General features: G+C 37.1%; 1 protein-coding gene across 1 annotated transcript in view; it reads left to right on the forward strand.

The window, feature by feature from the left end:
* The window catches only part of LOC136106224 (connector enhancer of kinase suppressor of ras 2-like), a 171,911-nt gene extending 153,688 nt beyond the window's left edge, over window positions 1-18,223 (forward strand). The window contains exons 20-24 of the mRNA XM_065846445.2: window positions 8,999-9,069; window positions 9,738-9,841; window positions 11,316-11,823; window positions 12,158-12,357; window positions 12,772-18,223. Coding sequence (XP_065702517.2) covers window positions 8,999-9,069; window positions 9,738-9,841; window positions 11,316-11,823; window positions 12,158-12,357; window positions 12,772-12,987 — 1,099 coding nt within the window. The 3' untranslated portion in view covers window positions 12,988-18,223. The remainder of the gene's footprint in view (window positions 1-8,998; window positions 9,070-9,737; window positions 9,842-11,315; window positions 11,824-12,157; window positions 12,358-12,771) is intronic.
* The last annotated feature ends 93 nt before the right edge of the window (window positions 18,224-18,316 follow it).

Below are 18,316 nucleotides of genomic sequence, written 5' to 3' on the forward strand. Positions count from 1 at the left end.
TGTAGAAGACTGGCTGCATGAGAACACTTCAGGCTAGTTCATCATCCACTGATGACGATGATGAGGTTCAGTCCTCAGGAGTATCTTGCTGTGGCTAGCTGTCATTTACAGGATATAGATTTGCTGAAAAATATTTTTCTAATGTTAATACCGTTCCATTGTTCAGTTATGTAATGTGACTGAGATTTGTTTTGCACCAAAACTGACGTGAGGATCTTCTGCTATTTTTAGCTAAGCCTGGTCTCTCCCTAGATTTTAGCCACTTGGATAGCTGTGATTTGCTGAAGTGCCATTGATCACATCTTTCTATTATGCCATAAAATGTTCTGACTCGAGGAAAACCAGGAAGTCTTGACATACATTCAATAAACTGCTCTTACAATATTCATTGATTTTGGTACACCGGGGAGCGAGGAAGCTGCCTGCGTGACAGTTTACAGCCTCTGCGGAGAGTCGCAGCTGGAAAGGTGCCAGGATGGATTTTCATATCACGCTGCCATGTTAGTCTGGAATTTATGAGAGACATTTTCCTGACTTTTTGAGTCTGCTTCCCAGGGGTAAAGACAAAAGGTGAACTTCCTCTTGAAGTAATTTTTTTTTGCAGTACTTTTCATTCAGAAATGCTCTTCCTGTAGAGTAATTGTAATTCATTCCCCAGCCCAAATGATGGATGACTGTGCTGCCCCTGTAAAAATCCCTGGGCATCCCCTGCAGCATTTTCAATGCTTCCTGGAGTTCCTTCTCACTGATACCCTGTGCAAAATTTGAAATGAGAAACAAGATTCGTAGATGAAAAATGCACTTAAAATACTAATTTCAGAAATCTCCGTCTTCCCAGCAAATTGCTAGCCATGTTATCTGAGGAAATAGGGCAAATGTTCTGCATGGTATCTCACATTCCTGCTGTCACCACAAAATTTAACTGGATTTTCCATGCTGACAGAAGGGTAGATCTTTCACGCTGAAAAGTAAAGGAGTTCTAATATGAAGAGGAACATAGAACTCCTTTATTGGCTATGACATGAAATTATACCCTTTCTTCAATTGCATTTACCACCAGTTTTTGTTTTTAACAGCTGTTTTTACAGTTTCTAACTTCAGATTCGCTGTTTAATAATTTTTCCCACTCCAGAATATTTTAATCTGCCTTTAATACTGCATTGCCATTGAAAGAATTGTACACCAATGGGTAGTAATTGATTTGTATGTGGCAGATAGAGCCACTCTGCAGCTGAATTTCGCCTGCTGTGTCACATGGTGCAGACAGACTTCGGTTTGCAAAATTAATGCTCATGCTGTTTTGTCAGGTCTTACATGAACATAGTTGTGTTCTTAGAAATGAATTAATAATGAAATAGATGAGCTCATCTTTCGCTTGCTGTGGTCACGGGGCGCTCCAAGCTTGTTAAAGGCCTTATTTCCCAGAAGTGCTTCATCTATTACCATACCATGCATATCCTGTTTATGGCTTTAATACTCCTAAGGAAAGTAGCACTGAATTTAATATTCAGTTGTTTTATGATATCTACTTTATTTAAAACTTTCATGTGATTGAAGTGTGCAGTGCAGTGCATTTACAATCTCCTCATGGACTCCAAATATTAAATTAAAAAAAATTAGTTTCTATTTCAGGCTGAATAATTTGATCACATTTGATTTGAATAACTGGGTTAACTTTGCAATTTTAATAACTCCCATAAATCTTTTGCATTCATTCAAAAAATGGAACCAATATCTGCTGCTTGCTGAAATAGAATGATGATTGATTTTGTAGGGGTCACTTCCAATATTTCCAAGTAAAGACCTGAAAGTTTCAAACATAATATTTCCCTTTACTTCAATTTTCAGTTTGCTTTAATATGAATTAAATCTCTATTGATTATAAGCAAACTTCAGGGTGCGTATCCTGTGTATTTTTACGTAGGGAATATAACCAAGTCGCTCAAGGGTTTCCCTAAACCACCCTGTTTATCACTGAAGCTCATTTGGCTGTCTTCCTTAAATTTGTCGCATGTTAGTCCCCTTGACAGATCTTGGCCAACTCAGATGGTGGGCCAGTATTAAGGTATCTTTCACAGTTTTAATTTACTTTATAACTAAAAATTTCAGACATACACCCCTGTTAGATATTGCCCCACTTAAACAAGAGTTCTTGGAGAAGTGAGCAGGAGGGTAATCATGTTAGATCTCTCCCTCCTAATTTAACTGTTCTTTAATAAATAGAGCTGAGTAAATTATCTAAGAGCTCTTACTCCCCAGTCCCTTACCTGATGAAAAGCAAGAAGAGAATTATGCAGGACATGAAAGGCACTTTTCAAACAGAAATCCCTGAAATGGAGCTTCCCAGTGGTGGTGTAAGTGTAAGTAAACATCAACAGCAGGTTTTCCCCTTCTTCCTTCAGGTTCCTAGAAACTTGTTTCAAATCCAGGAAAAATAGTCCTTGCCCAAGGCCACTTCACTCCTCTAATTTATTTTTCTCACATAAAAGCTCACAAGTTGCAGCACAGGTAAAACAATTTTCTGATCAGAATGAGCTGTAGGCCCTGGAGACCGGATGAAACCATGATGTGAATAGTGGGCAAAATGCTACACTAGAAATTCCTGGTACAGAGCTGCAAGTCTTCAAAATCTGCTTTTCCTGGCTAGCCACCTAACTCCTCCTTTCTCCAATTTATGGACTATACACTTGTGAACTACCATATCCCCCTCAATACCGCTGTTTTATAGCATTACACTGAAGCAGTTCAAAGGAGTTTGCAATATACAACTGCAATTCTCCAACATGCAATCCAAATGAGCATTCAGGTGTGAATTCAGCCATAACACTCTTAGTGTTATGATTTGTGGTGGCTTTCTGTACTAGTTTACATTACAAAATTAACTTAATCAAATTCTGCTGTAAATAATACCATTGTGTATGGGTATAGTCTTCTGGGAGTCAAACAGGTCAACTGCACTCAATACAGCAGATTTTGTGATTACAATGCTGTGCCTCTCAGTAGTAAGTGCACATGCATTACAGTCACATATCATGATGCTATAGTGGAGATACTACGTCAACACTGCAAAATCTGAAGTTTTTAGTAATAGAAATAAGTAATAGACGTAATTAAATAAGTCAGGTATTTAACAGTATTTTTATTATAGTGATTGTATGTATATTCTCTGTAATAAACAGTTATATTTATACAAGAAGATGCTATTTCACTTGTTACCAGAAGGGCAATTTATTTCAGAAATAGTGAACTTTTTTTTTCTATCATCGACTAGGAGAGAGAGAGGGGAAAAGAAAACCCAAAAACAAACAAAAAAACAACAACAAAAAGTGCATTTGGTTGACAGAATGAAGTCAAAAAACAACAACAACAAAAGACAATTAGAAAAAACCCTCCTGTGAATTACATGAAGTAGATGCACATGCAAAGAAGGGTATAAATTGTCACGGTTCACTTGTCAACTCTTAAGCTCTCTAGGGCTTTTTTCACATTTTGCCAGTCTGACAAATCTAAGAAGACAATGCATGAAACAAGATCAAGAGAGTCAGGTCAAATTATCAAATCAGAGTGCTTATGCTTTATCCCATGAATGATTTTACTTAACAAATTCAAGCAACTGTGACAAATAAAATAGTAGAAATACAGGCTGCTGAGAGCTGATATATTCGGAGAGATGAACCCGTTGAGGAGATTGCTCAGTGTTGTATTTCCCTGTGACACATCAGTTACATTTCTGGACTTCTGTTGTTTGGAGAAAAATAAAGGCATTATTTTTGCTTTAGCTATTACAGGAACCTTTATTCTGTTCGATTAATATATTACCTCTACAACTCTAGAAAATAGTGAAAATAATGTATGTTAGGAGCTAAAACAGGAAGCATATTGATTTTTCAGGTGTCCACTAAAAAAAGACTGGTCAGAAAGAAGCCAGCTTAACAAATACAAAATCAATTCTAAATAAAACTCTGTATTGTAAAAAACATTTACAGGAAATTCTGGAATCCAGTTATCCCACTGATGTAAAAAAATATAACACAAAGGTTTTAATAAAAACTTAAATACAAATTGAACTGAGTATACTTGATGTATGAAATAGATGGTTCAAGGGAATCTATATTTTTATAGATGTAAAGATAACTTGATTAATTCAAATTTGACTTCCACTTTCATTGTTTTTTTTCCTTTTAACCGAGTGCAGATGCAATCTCAAAAGCAAAAAAAGATGTATTCCTGCTCTGAAACATTTTTAATACAAACCTGAGATGATGTACAAGTGCAATGATTAATTGATAAAAAGATGCAAGAAAGATAGCAAATATATAACTATTTTTTTATTTTATCCTTTAATACCTTGGTATTTCAGTGGTTTCATTTAAAATGAAGATTTAACAGAAAGAAATCATGAAAGCAGACAGACCCTTTATTGGATTTATATCTTTTCAAGACATACCCATGACTTACTTTTTCACCTGAATTAAATAGTTTTTTTCTATCTACCAGCCATCTGGTATATGCAAAAAGTGTATCCAGCATTGAGGATATTAGCAAGTAAAACTGATTTGACCCACAGAAACTCACTACTTGCTGACCTGCTCCCCATGGATTTATGGAACAGTTTTAATTACAATCCTAAAAATAAGTCTTTGACCTATTTTTTTAAATTGTTATCTTCTTGACTTTGCTTTTTATTCTCCTGCACAGAACATAATAGTTCTCTCAAATGTATTATAACTGAGATTGTCCAAGTTGGTTTGGTTTTCTCACTTGTGCTGTTTCACTCCAGACTGTAGAAAGGAGCAGCCAAGGGGGTGAAGGCTGATCCTGCTATGAAAACTCCTGTTGCCTTCAGTCCCAGAACCTCACACAGACCTTGGACTTGGCTCATCACCATACTCGGCAGGACTAAATTATAACAGTCAGCAAACAGAAATTTACTGCATTTGTACCATGAGTGGTGACATATTCTTGTTTGTCATGCAGTGAGTTAGGACAGTGAAGCTAGAGGAAATTGTTTCCCTGCTGTTCAATCCACTTTAACATTGCTCCAGTGTTCTTATTAAACGATCGGTAGGAGAATGTGCTCCTGACTCTGGACAATTCAGGGCATTTCAAGCATGTCTCACTCTTCAGTATCGAGTTTTGATTATTGTCACAGCTACTTAGTTCATCACTGCCCTTGGTGCCTTTGCAACCATCACTTGCCAGGCCCGGGGACAGAATCTGACTCTTGGAAGAGGCTCTGGGCTGTAATCCCTGATATGAGCCAGAATTATCTCAGTACATTTAACTGAACTTCCTACCATGCAGCTCTATTTCATCCCGAAGCAATGGCAACAGTGCCCGTTTGTTGTAAACAGAATTAACTAAAGCCAAGTCTGACTTTTTTTAGGAGTTAAGCCATTGAGACAAAGTATAAAACTTACTAATGTATTTAGATGACTTTAGCTGAGGATTACCTATCCCTACATTTGGTTCACTGAGGTATAGGCAATAAAAAAGTAAAGAATACGCTTCTTGGTCCCTTCTAAGTTGTTATATCTTATGGAGATGTTGTACAATATTGAAGGTTTGACGATGTAGCAGGGAATCCTTGGGGTATTTAGCACAGCTCTATGTGCATCACAGTTAATTTCTACCTTGGATTCAAACCCTGTGGTTCCTTGAGTGACTTTCTCAAACTTAGTGAGATGTGCTGTTTAAGTTGTCTAATTGCCAGAAGAAAAGAGAGGTTGAAATTATCAAATAATCTGGGGAGATGTCTCCAAATTGTGCCTCAGGGGGCCAAGATACATAGAGATGTAAGTTTTCTGTACAGAATATCTCATGTCTTTTGCGATCACATGGAATTCAAAGAGCTATTAGGGGTAACAGCTCTATACACCAAATTAGACAAACGATCTCCTGGGTTTTTTTCACTATTGCTGCTTGTCAGGTGTCACATAGTCTTGCACCGCCTGACCTTCAATGAAACACGCACTCGTCGCTCCCTCGGGGAGTCTCATTCTGACACAGATTCCCGTTGCCTTCCCGAAGCCTTGACATTTGCCTATGAGGCATTAACGCAGTATTCAGAACCAAATGGCTGAGTTTCCAAGCTTTCCACAGAGAACTTCTTATAACCTTCACTGCCTGTTTGCTTAAAAATGAAAGTGGTTTGCTCATCAAGTAAATTCATCGAGTTTACGCAGTGTTCCTTTTGAACAGAGTTTGCATTTCCTTGAAAAAAAGACCTGTGAACTGTAAGAAAAGGATCTGTAACCTCAGCACTTCTATAACTCCTGATTAACCTCAAAAACATTCACCTGTGCTTTTTTAAAAAACACAAAACCTAAAATTGAGATTCTTTTTCTTTTATCAGAAGAGATTTTATCATTATAAGCCACTGAATGTCATCAGATAACCCTTTTTGTTATCTTCACAAAGAGCTAAGTCTAAATTGAGGTAAATGAGGTAACAAAGTACTTGTAACTATAGCGGGCAATCTTCGTGCCCTTTGGAAGAGAAAAACCTGAGCAGTCTTAGGAAGATTTCTTTCTGTTAATTCCAGATTTGGACATCGAAGCCATATGAGTAAAGTTCATACTCTGTCTATGCTAAGAATATCTGTGTTCTCTTGAAGGTTAATATTAACATTTTGACTATTATCTATATACACTTCCAAGATTTAAAACCTTCAAATTAGCAATGAGCAACAAGATAAATTTGGCAATAAATTTAAGACAATATAAATTTTCAAGTGCCAACCACCGAAACAGCTGACTCTGTTTTAGATTTGAAAATGGTAATGAGTCCTAATTTATCATTGGTGCTTAAGCAGAATCTTCATTGAAGTCGCTGAGACATTCTGCTTAATTGCCAAAGGCATATGGGAAAGTATGACTAAAACTATTTTGCTCCAATACTAATGAGTTTAGAAATTCAGGAACAACTCTTGAAAAAAACAGTGAATACAAATGCCTAATAATGAGTGAGGGGATGATGTCATTTCAATTACGGCAATAAAGAATATGCCTTTCAAGAGCAGCAAATGTCAAGTGATCAGCCGTTTGAACAAAATTACACTGGTGCGCACTGTAGAAAAGCTTTTCAGTGAACCTGTTAACGCATTTTAAATTGACTTCATGATAAAGATGAGTTATTGACGTGCTTGTACAAACAGCGTCTCCACAAGCAGTCTGAACCCTGCAGCTGATCTTTGTGAAAACTAATCATTTCCACTGTTATTTCTAATTTGCTGACTTCTTTTTTACTACTGAAAGGCAAAGCAATGTTATTGTATAATTCTTTATGTTCTCAGTTTTGCAAGTAAATTAAACCCTATAACAATTCCCTGTAAGAAGTAAATGTTGTTGTCCCCTTTGGACACTTAGGGAGGTCGTAAGATATGTAGAACGATTTGCTGAAGGCCACGCGATGAGTCAGTGTTATATCCAATATTGCAGATTAAGATCGTGGCTCTGAGCAACTGCAGAGTGTTGTGTGGAGCAGATCGATACATCCTGAACTCTGCGCTATTTTTAGTGGAGAGTTCTCCCTTCGTTTTCTGCCTCCTTGATGTCTATAGCATCTCCCATATATTGTGCCATTAGACCAATAATACATGCACCTGTGTCCCTAGAAGCTTTTATTCAGTTCTATTACAAGTGAGGAAAGAATTACACTGAATAGTTTTCTTGTTTTAATTTCCAAAAACTTGTCCTTATGACACGCTATGCATTGTTTGCTAACATCTGTCTTGAAATCCTTGAAAGGTGTTTTTGTCAGCATACAGTTCATCAATCAAAACCATCATTATTAACGGATGTTATGTTGAAATGTTAAAAAAGGAAAAGGGCTGCTTCTAGAAAACACTGACGTGCAACACACTAGCAAATTAATGACCGTAAATAATCCAGTCACTGAGTAAGGCGATAGTCAAGAATGCATTGCAATCATTACAGATGTCTATTAACAGGGCTTTTTTCTGTGGTTATATTTCTTTGTTGATGAAAATAAGCTGATTCTTGATTTTCCGCCTGCTGAACATTAAGAAGTGACTTTCCTCTCTACATGTTAGTTTCCTTTATTCCTGTCTTTCAACTATATATTGTATAAACATCCAGTAATCTTACATAAAGATATCTCTAAAGGTATTTTCCCAAAAGTAAACTATTTTCCTAATGAATAAAAAAAAAAATTTTTATCAAACGGATTAATTTAGGGACAAGGAAAGAAACCAAAACATCTGATAAAAAAATGCAAATATTGAAGTACTTTCAATTTACCAAGTCTTGTTTTTTTCTGAAGGTTTCTAATTTAAGATTCTGTATTTTAAAAAATCAAAGGAAAATAATGTTGACATCACAGCTAAACAAACCAAACATTTATACCACCCGTATCATGAATCTAGCAGAGCAGCACATAACCAGTGGAACACTGTCATAGCCTGTTTAAGCTTTTTGAGTATACAAAGGTAATACAACTTGTTTCCTAATACAGGTTTTCATACAATTATTGCCATAACGCTATTTTATAGTATTTTGGCAATTCAGGCAAGTTCTTGAAATGAATAGAAGTAGTAATCAGAATAAATGCAATCTGCTCCTTTACATAATGTCTCTGGAAACCATTCCACACAGATAGGTTCAGATGCAGCTTAGAGAGGGATTTGATTCTGCTACAGTGGAGACAGAGCTGGATGTTCTCTGTTCTACACAGACTACTCTAAAAACTGTGTTTAGCATGTTAGTAGGTACACTTCTCTCTTTCTTGATGACATAAGGAAGATGGATGTCGTGATTCTTCAGCTTTCTGGGCGGCAGAATAAAATGCAATGAGTCTGATATTATATATGAACTGGAGCACCCTCACATAAAACTATTAACCACTGAATACACCTGAAACTTTTTGGACTGAGTGTCATCTCTGACTTTTCCAAATGTTAAGAACGTGTATGCCCTCACATTTATACTACATGTGCCTTTAAAATATCTCTCTTCCTCATTTTTCATTGTTCTATTAGATGGATGAATCGTTTGGGTCTCGCAGCAATTGGTTACACCCCTGATGACAAGGACATTCATCCAGATGAAGGTAACGCTTCAGAGATTGTCATTAGAAGAGAGCAGAGTACACATATGGTCATAATTTGAACAAAGAGATGTCATAACTAATATATTTGTTGACATATGTGCCATATCTTTTAAAATATCAGTTTTCGTAAGAATAAATATCCTTTAAGAACTCTTAATATATCAATATTTATTTGTGCTACCACTAAGGAAAATATTTTCAAACGAGCAATTAAGAGAATGCCAGGTTGAGGGTGAGGAATGTCCCAGGTCAGAGCATCGGGTGTGATCGTCACCGCAGAGTAAGTGAAGACACTGCGAGCACAGGTCAACCTGCGCTTCAGAACCATTTCTGCGCCTCCTGAGCTCCGGTGCCAGCCTTGCCTTTTCACCATCATCCGTGGTGGAACCTGTTCTGCTAACACAGTCAATTTAAGCGTTGAGGCTTGGCTCTACTTCAGCATCTAGAATGAAGTTGCACTTTGAAAGTGTGTGACCAGAAGCCATTTTTAGGCACAGCAGGAGCTGGGTGCCCAACCTGTTTGAAAGTTCTTCCACGTATCTGTGTATCTTAGGTGCCAGACATATTCACAAGTGCGTTCTTACCTTTGCATGCTAATGATATTTTTTAAATGTGGGACCTGCTTTCGCGTGGAAAAGCTCATGAGTGACCCCGGGATGTTTTGCCAGCAGATTACTGGAGTGAAAGCGACCAGGACGACACCGAGGGCTCCCTAACCCTGAAGCAGGAAGGCTCTTCCACTCTGGGTGACGCCTACCACCGAACGCCCTCAGTGAGTTAAAGATATTGCATTTGGCAGTAGGTTACCAAAAAATATCTGTGTGCCTTGATTTGCATTTCCCTTGTTTTGGAATATTTAATTACCATAAAGGCAGAACAAAGGCTTTGTTGTAAGAACGAAATTACTGCTGATCCTCAGGAGCTGAATGTTTCCACAACAAGCCAATAACAAAGGGAGGAGAGGTAAATGTCTCCTTACACACATGTCATATGACAAGGTTTGTGGGACTTGGGAGACTACACCTAATAATACAAACAGAATATTCAAATGTTGACTTTACTGCAGAATATGGAAAGAATATGGTGGATGGGATAGTTTGTATTAACTGAGACTGTTTCTCAAGTACAAATATTGGATATTGGATACTAGAGATTAAGACCAGATCACATTCATGCAGTAATCATATTTTAGTACAAACATTTTTTTAAGAACGCATCTTTTTTTAAGAGCACATCTTTAGAGGCAGGGTTGTTTTGTTTTTTGTTTTTTTTTTTACAGCATGAGGCATTGTGTACAATACCATAGTAGAGACAATATCTTCTGTTAGTGTCATACGATGTTCAATAGCTGACAAAAGTGCTTCTATTATATTGTGTACAGACAGGTTTGGGGAACTGAGGGGAAAAAAAAACCCAAATATTTGTATATGAAGAGGCTCTAGTAGCAAATAAGAACATTTCTATTATACAGAAAATAGACAGGCTGTGATAATTATTTTGTTTCTAAGCGCAGATAGGACTGTTCTCTATTTTTCTTTCAGATTTTTCTTCAGCGTGAATGACATGATCCTCACACAGCCAGAACCAAAGACAGAGTGACTGAGACAACAGCATCACATGGGTGAAGTTGACTGATTTTCACCCATGTGATGCTGTTTTATCAACTGGGACACAGGTTAAGCCCCTCCCTTTCTGTTTTTCCACTTTTTTGCCTTTCTCTTTATTTTTTAATGAAAATTATTTACAGACCCAACAGAATAACTTCAATAATTTGAGAATTTCAGCAGTCTCCCCAAAATTCAAAAATCTTCCTGGGCGCTGAAGTTGGTTTGTTTTTGATTTTTTGGTTTTTTTTGTTGGTTTTTTTTTTTTCTGTTTGGCTGGATTTGGAAACCCAAAGATGGTTTCTTTTGGGGCCTTTCATGTCTTCAGAGCAAACTGCTGGACTGAGTGTAAACTGGGCAGGTCTTCAGGAAACCTGTACCAGTATTATACTGTTCTTTCCAGCAGGAGCTGCTCATGGGCAGAGAATGTACAAAACAAGAATAGGGAGTGGTTAAAACATAGCACTTGCATAAAAGTTCTCAATGCTAATTATGTTCTGTTTGCAGAGGTTCATATTGTGACATATCAAAACACACACAACAGTCCATTTTATTAGTATGTATCATATAATGTTCTATAGCCATTTTCTTGGGTCTGGTCAAAACATTGTCTTATGGCCAGATGGTTTTGTATCTTTTCAGGTGAATTCTTCCAGCCCATTCCCTGAATCCCAACATGGTCGACACTTTTCAAGTGAATCAACGTATTCTCATTCTTCTGCCGAGGATTCTCGGCAAGATGTAGCGGGCAGCACGCACTCATCAGGGTGCAGACCTCCCTACCGAGAACGGCGCTCGTGGCAGGACCTGATCGAGACACCGTTAACCAGTTCAGGGCTCCATTTCCTTCAGACTGTTCCTCCCGAGGCAGAGTACATGGGTGGCCGGCCCGGAATGTCACCGGACAGACGAAGACAAGCAACGCTACCAGTACAAAGGTGTCATAATTATGAGCAGGACGGGCCTTTCCCTTTGGTGGAATGTCCAAGGGGACACAGCGCTCACAGCCGGCCACAGAAGCAACGTAGTCAAAGTCTTCCCCGAAACAGAGACGTCAGGGGTAAGGGACGTGTAAGGTCCATAGAAGGAACAGACGACAAGCTAGAAGAGAAAGTTCCCCTTAGAAGGCATAACAGTTTCTGTGCAGAAGGTAAGATTTTGAAGACGTTCTGGTCCTCTTTACTGCCATTGAAAGCCAGGGCAATATTGCCATTATTGTCAGCAAGGCTTTTGTGGTTGAACCGTTATATGTTGGCAAATTCATCAGTCACTGCACAGGAGTTTGCACTTCAAATGTTTGGATGTAGTGCTGAGAATGTAGCTTTGGGGCTGATTAAAATGTTCTTGTTTTATCAAAACAAAAATTGGAAGAACGCGTTATAGAGTTACTTTATACATTAATTTTCATTACTGCTTGCTGGTTTTAGAGAATTCATCTGAATGATTAGATTTGTTCTTAGGTTTCTTTACCTATTTTCTTCCAGAAAACATAAAAGAAATTGGAGAAAATACAGATGGTCTGCAAGAGCTATATAAATCTCTGGAGCAAGCTAGTTTGTCAGCTTTTGGAGAGCAGCGTCCTTCCACCAAGCAGGAGTTCCGCAAGTCTTTTGTAAAGCGATGTAATGATCCAGTTATCAATGAAAAGCTTCACCACATCAGAGTTCTCAAGAGCACTTTAAAAGTAAGGCTTTATCATTAATTTTGTGCATAAGCAATAAAAACTAGTCCAAGTATAATCTCTTAATGTTTGCCATGGATGAGACTTTCTTTGTAGCTCTAGAATTAAGTTCCAAAGAAACTAAAAATACTTGAAAGCAAATACGTTCCAGTTTAAGGAAAAAAAAAACAACCAACCAACCAACACCACCACACAATTATTATTTGTCCTTTATAGACACCTGGTAGAAAGAGCCGAGGACTGAGTTGCCAGACAGTTTAAGACATAATAGTTCTTGAATATGGGTAAAAGATTCCAGTGTCTGTAGTAGTTTCCTTAGCATTTGCATGAAAATGAAAGAAGAAATAAAGTGCCGAAATACAAAATGTAGCATAAACTTCATTTTGACATGTACTGTGTCTTTCTGGAATTTGATAGGCGAAGGAAGGGGACCTCACAGTTATCAACAGCCTTCTGGATGATCCCAACTTAACGTCAAAGAAGTTTAATGATTGGAAAGTAAAGAACTATGAGTTTTTCCTGGACATTTGTGAGTACAGTGCTGCTGTGAAATCTCAAAATGGAGCCTCTGAACTTGCAACCTCAGCACCAATGCTGACACACACACACTCGTTCATTGAAACTCACGTCTGACGGGACTCGTATCCTGAAAAATTGCTGGGTGCCGTGAAAAATTGAATAAGACAAACACTGTAATATTTATTGACAAAGTACTCAGCAGTACTGTAAATAAGCTGGGTAAGAGAATAGTGCCACAGGATGCCTACTACATTGCATGATAAGACAATATTATTCTTCATGAATTTTGTTTTATTTGCTATTATCAACCGATGTCCGTATCAAGCTCTGCATTAGAAAGAAGCAGTGCAGAAGTGTGACTGAAAATAAATACAAGTATATTTAAAGTACTGTACTAAAACTAAGCTTATAGTATGAGCTCCTACAATCATTTTATATATTTAGATATATAGAAAAACATATCTATGTATATAAAATGTAACACGGTAGTTGACATTTACTTTTTAAAATGCCCTAAAGTTCACATTTTCACGCATTTTTTTCTTGAGAAAAATATAAAATGAAAACAAAAATACATTGGCCACTCTTAGAGATGAACATTTATTTTTGCAACATTTCCAGGTAGTGACCATCTTTGCAAATAAAAGGACAGAGTTATCAAAATGTAAACTCGATCCCTATAGTGTGCCTTAAAATGTACACTGTACATCTAGCAAATAGATCCCAATCTGGCCCTATGGGCATACTGTACATGCCATTTAGGTACTGTGTTTGTAACATACTGTGCCTGCCTTTAAAATGAATGCATAGAAGCAAGCAGGTATGGCACAGGGGTTAAGATATGAGTAGAACAATGTTGGTTGTTCACTAATGCTGCAATTTAAACTGATTTTAGTGTAATTTGAGGTATTTCATGGTGAAAGAAAAACTTCTGCGCTGAATATGGTACGTACTGCAGGTTTTCATAGTTTCTTCACTGTGAATTTAAGTCACACAGGACTGTGAGTCACAGAATTCAAAAAAGCTCTGATGCTTCAAGGATAGGAATTAAGTTTAAAAAAATCTTGAACTAATCAATTAAATTCTCCAATAGACTGACATCTAGAGCTGAGTAAATTATTCAAAATTAGATGATGTCTGGCAATAATTTTTAACTGTTAGTAGTACATTAGCAAGTAGGTGAAGTTACTCAATACATCATTTGAAAACCAACCTGTATTGATTGGTTTGGGAAGGGACACAAGTCACATAGTGTATTTCACTTCCTTGCCTGGATGCGAATGATTTCTGAGAATCAGATTTTGGAGAAAATGCTTGTATTCTTGGGAAAAAAAAAAAAAAGCTCTGAATGCTACTGAACATAAATTCACAATTTCCTTTGACTGCTTGCTTGCATATTTCTAGAAAGCAGAACAAAAGGTATGTGGATACAGTTGGAGACAATTCACTTAAACACAGACATTCACCGATCATGTTTTCACAAGATAAGCCTAGTCATCTCTCATACATCAAGAACTGTAAAATTCATACAGTTCACTATAATAGAGGGAAAAAACGTTATTTCAATGAGGTCCTAGTATCCAGGAAGAGAGGTAATTATTCCCAAAGCCAGAACTGGGTGACGTTCTCCTGTTCAGCCTCCACAAAGTGGCTGTGGTAGGCTGGCCCACCACAACACACTCGCTCCCCCTCCTCAACAGGACAAGGGGAGAAAATATATAAAAATATTTAGATGATTTTAAAATAGCTTTCAAAAAGGATTTCAAATGTCACTGTATTATAACACAAGACAGAAGTGACAACTATCCTCCAAGCATATTCAGTGAAGTCCCTGGTGAACAAAGAAACAAGATAGTTCTCTTCTAAAATGCTACTTATTGATACAGCAGAAAATGACAAACATCATTAGGAAGATATATTTCTCAAAAATAACACAAATAATAAGGAAAACAGGCAATCTCAATTTTCATTTCTGAAAGTTAAAAAAATATATTTCTGAAATATGAGATAAAAAGTTGAGAGATCATACTTTTGCTCAGCTTATTTTTCAAATCTTGCAATGTCACGAATGCATATTCTCTGAAATTCTGAGAGTCATGACTCTGTATTCTGCTCTTGAGAGCAGATGTGTAAATGTGATTTACACTGAATAGTGAAGATAAATTATCCAAGAGATTCATATGATGAACTGAGATACACTGGAGAAATTTCCTATAAGAAAGGAAGTTAAGATGAACTGGGAGACAATTTTGCAAGATCTGTCTAGCATTGCTTATGTCTTAGAGCAAGCAAAATCTGATTGTTAAATTAAGCAATACAAATACTCTATTCTTCCAGAAACACCAGCTGGCATTTTAAAGTAATTTCACAAGACTTCTGTCATACTTCTTGCATGTCTACTCAACCCCATAGCCCTTCTCCCCCCACCACTAGTTTCTTCTTTCTGCATTGGGGTACTAATCGTGCTGTACTACACAGAATAATGTACAAAGTCACCATAGCATAATTATTTGGCATTTCATGACCTTTGAAATAGCTGGAATGCAAAGTGCAATACAGATATTGTATTCAAAAATCCATGCAGCAAATCCTGCTCACAAATTAAAATATGTCAAATTCTCCTGAACCAAAAGGTACTTAAACACACTGCACAACACAGCTGAGAGTATTATGGTGGTTTTGATCAGATGCTTTTAAATGAGGAGAAAATAAAACAAAAGATTGCTGTTGAATTCATCAAGGGAACTATACAGCACCAGTACAATACACTTATTAACTTACTAGACTTCCTGCCTGAATGTTTAGATAAAACTTGGTTCTTAACATACAGAACTACACAAAGAGATTTTTGGGATGCACTTTCTTTATCTGTATCGTATTAACGAGGAGAACAAAGAAAATTCTTGTATCTCTTATCTTTTTCTCAAGTAACACAAATCAGACCTAAGACCATCACATACCATATTCCCCATATTTTTTCATCAGGTAGTCTTTTCCTCCAAAGTAATAAAAGCATTATTTTTTTGAAAAAAGAAAAATAGTTGTACTTATGACCACGGTGATATATCCAGGGGCTGTTTACATCCCAGTAAACCACGGCTGTTGGCCTCTTGGGGTGGGACAGCTCTGCCAGGCAGAGCTTTTTCTGGATATTTCTCCAAGGATTTGGAAAAACTCTTCATGCAGTTGGGGCCAAAGTGCTTCCAAAGAGGATTGTCTGAAACAATCCTCAGCCTTGCCAGAACGCTGGCCTAAGGCAAGGTCCAGCACAACTGATCAGCAGAACTTAAGCCCCACCTGCGACACCTGTCAGCTGCCCCCAAAACTGTAATACAAAGGTGCCTATCACACAAATTTATTTACTGTTTAAACACTAATTCTGTTAGCATAAGCAAATCTTGTGTCTCTACAGCGATCCTGATTCCTGTCTCTGGACTCAGTCCTAGAGAGATTCTGCTTAAGAGAGCACAGGCTTGTTGGTATTACTGGGCCTCAGCCTGAAAATACTGGTTATAGTACAGCCGAGTTCCTGTAGTGTCACGTTAGAGAAATAAGTGGTAACTTGGTCTCATACAGGACTTTTAATTTTTTCTTTAGTTTTCACAATAGAGAAATTGTGAATTTCTAGTGAAGGCAGAAGGGCACACGTTGTAACAAATGCCTTTTTGCTCGGAGTGTAGGTTTGTAGATTTTCCACATATCACATGCCTTAGACCGCTGATCTTAAAATCACCATCTTCTCTGTCGCCAAATTATGTTTATTTACTGCTAGTACAAAAAATGGGTAATAACGGGAAAGACTGAAGAAACAATATTATCTGATTAATTTAGAAAAAATTATTTTTCTTCTCGAACGTTTCCCTCATTAAAGCTGAGGTTCAAAGGAGCTTTTTCAGACAAGCTACTCTTGTCCCAGCTGAATCCCCACTGTGTGGCTGAGGCTCTCAATGGGCATTAACAGGGCATGTGTCTGCAAATCAAATGGAAATGGAAAATACATTATTATTTCAAGTGACACTAGTAAATCGTATTTTCTTAGTTGATTTTTAAAATTATTTTCTTTACTCCTGTTAGATGTAAGCATAATGTTTTACTTCTGATCAGATCCATTCACGAATGTGTAGGCAGGCAACTCTCTATTCTTGGTATAACTAACAGATGGGGAAGCTTTTTTTTTAAAGCTTAGTTTCTGCGTTTTACAGTTTATGCCATACTTCAGCATTCAGAAGGAGGATTACAAATAATATCATTTAAGCTTTTACCAGTTTTTGAAATAGCTGATATACTACTGGGACCTACTCTTAATAAAAGTACTAAAAAATTCAGACAGAAACTGCCTGTTGTTATCTTCAGGAAAAGAACCATATTCATTCTTAATGCAGGTCAGACAGCTTAATTCTATCAGACGCATACAAGTGTTAAAAGTGACAATTAGGGACTTTGCTGTATGCATTAATGCCACTGTATGAGCAGTATTTGAAAGAAAGGAATGTTGTAAAAATGATAAAAAAGTCAACAAACTGTTGTTTGACCAGCTAGGCCCTCTAGTTTCTGTCCTCACATTTCTAGAAAAGTGTTCATTCTCAGGCGTTGGTGAGGGTATCAATACAGATCTTTCTACTAACTGTAAATGCATCTGTCCGAATGCTGCAGATTAAATAAGGATGCCATAATATACATATTAACTCTATTGCATCTTTTTTCACTAGCAACCATGAAACAAACATGTCTTAACAAATCTTGTTCACTGGCCAAAATATCAGTAAGACCCTGTTGCCAGTTAAGACTTCTGTTTTACTGAGAAACAAGGATTTCAGCTTAAAAATCTGAAAAGAAAACAGGTTAGGATATAAGAGAAATGCACTAGTATTAATAAACTTTTTACATTTGACACATACTGTATTACAAAGAAAATATCCTTGTAAGACCATTACTTGCTGGGCCATAGGTGACTTCTGTCTAGTTTACTAAAGTAGCTAATAAAACTTGTATAGAGAGCCTTTTTTAGATAATGCTTAATGTATGAAAATGTATGACACCCTTGTACTATGGCTTGCACTTTACTTGCATTAAACTGTGAAGTAGGCTGTAGTCATGTCTTTGTATATTCAGGGGTTGAAATACCAAAGCGCTAGAGTATCGTCCTGCTGGTGTTCAACCTGTACTGTCCATTAAATCAGAACATGCTGACACAACGTGTATTTTGAAAACCCCACTAACTTAAAATCTTTAGCAAATAACGCTGTGGGGTCTCCATGGTCTTTGTTTCTTTGTAAATATAAACATTCTTACTGTTTCGGTAGCAATAGGAGGTTATAAACCAAACTTTCACTAGGACTGTTTTCAACAACCAAGAAATCTATAGCGCCTTGTATAAAAATCATGGAGACTCCATGACTTGTGGGCATTTTTTGTTTACAAGCAGTCTGTATATATGTATTAG

Source organism: Patagioenas fasciata, chromosome 11 (genome assembly GCF_037038585.1).
Source record: "Patagioenas fasciata isolate bPatFas1 chromosome 11, bPatFas1.hap1, whole genome shotgun sequence".
NCBI lineage: Eukaryota > Metazoa > Chordata > Aves > Columbiformes > Columbidae > Patagioenas > Patagioenas fasciata.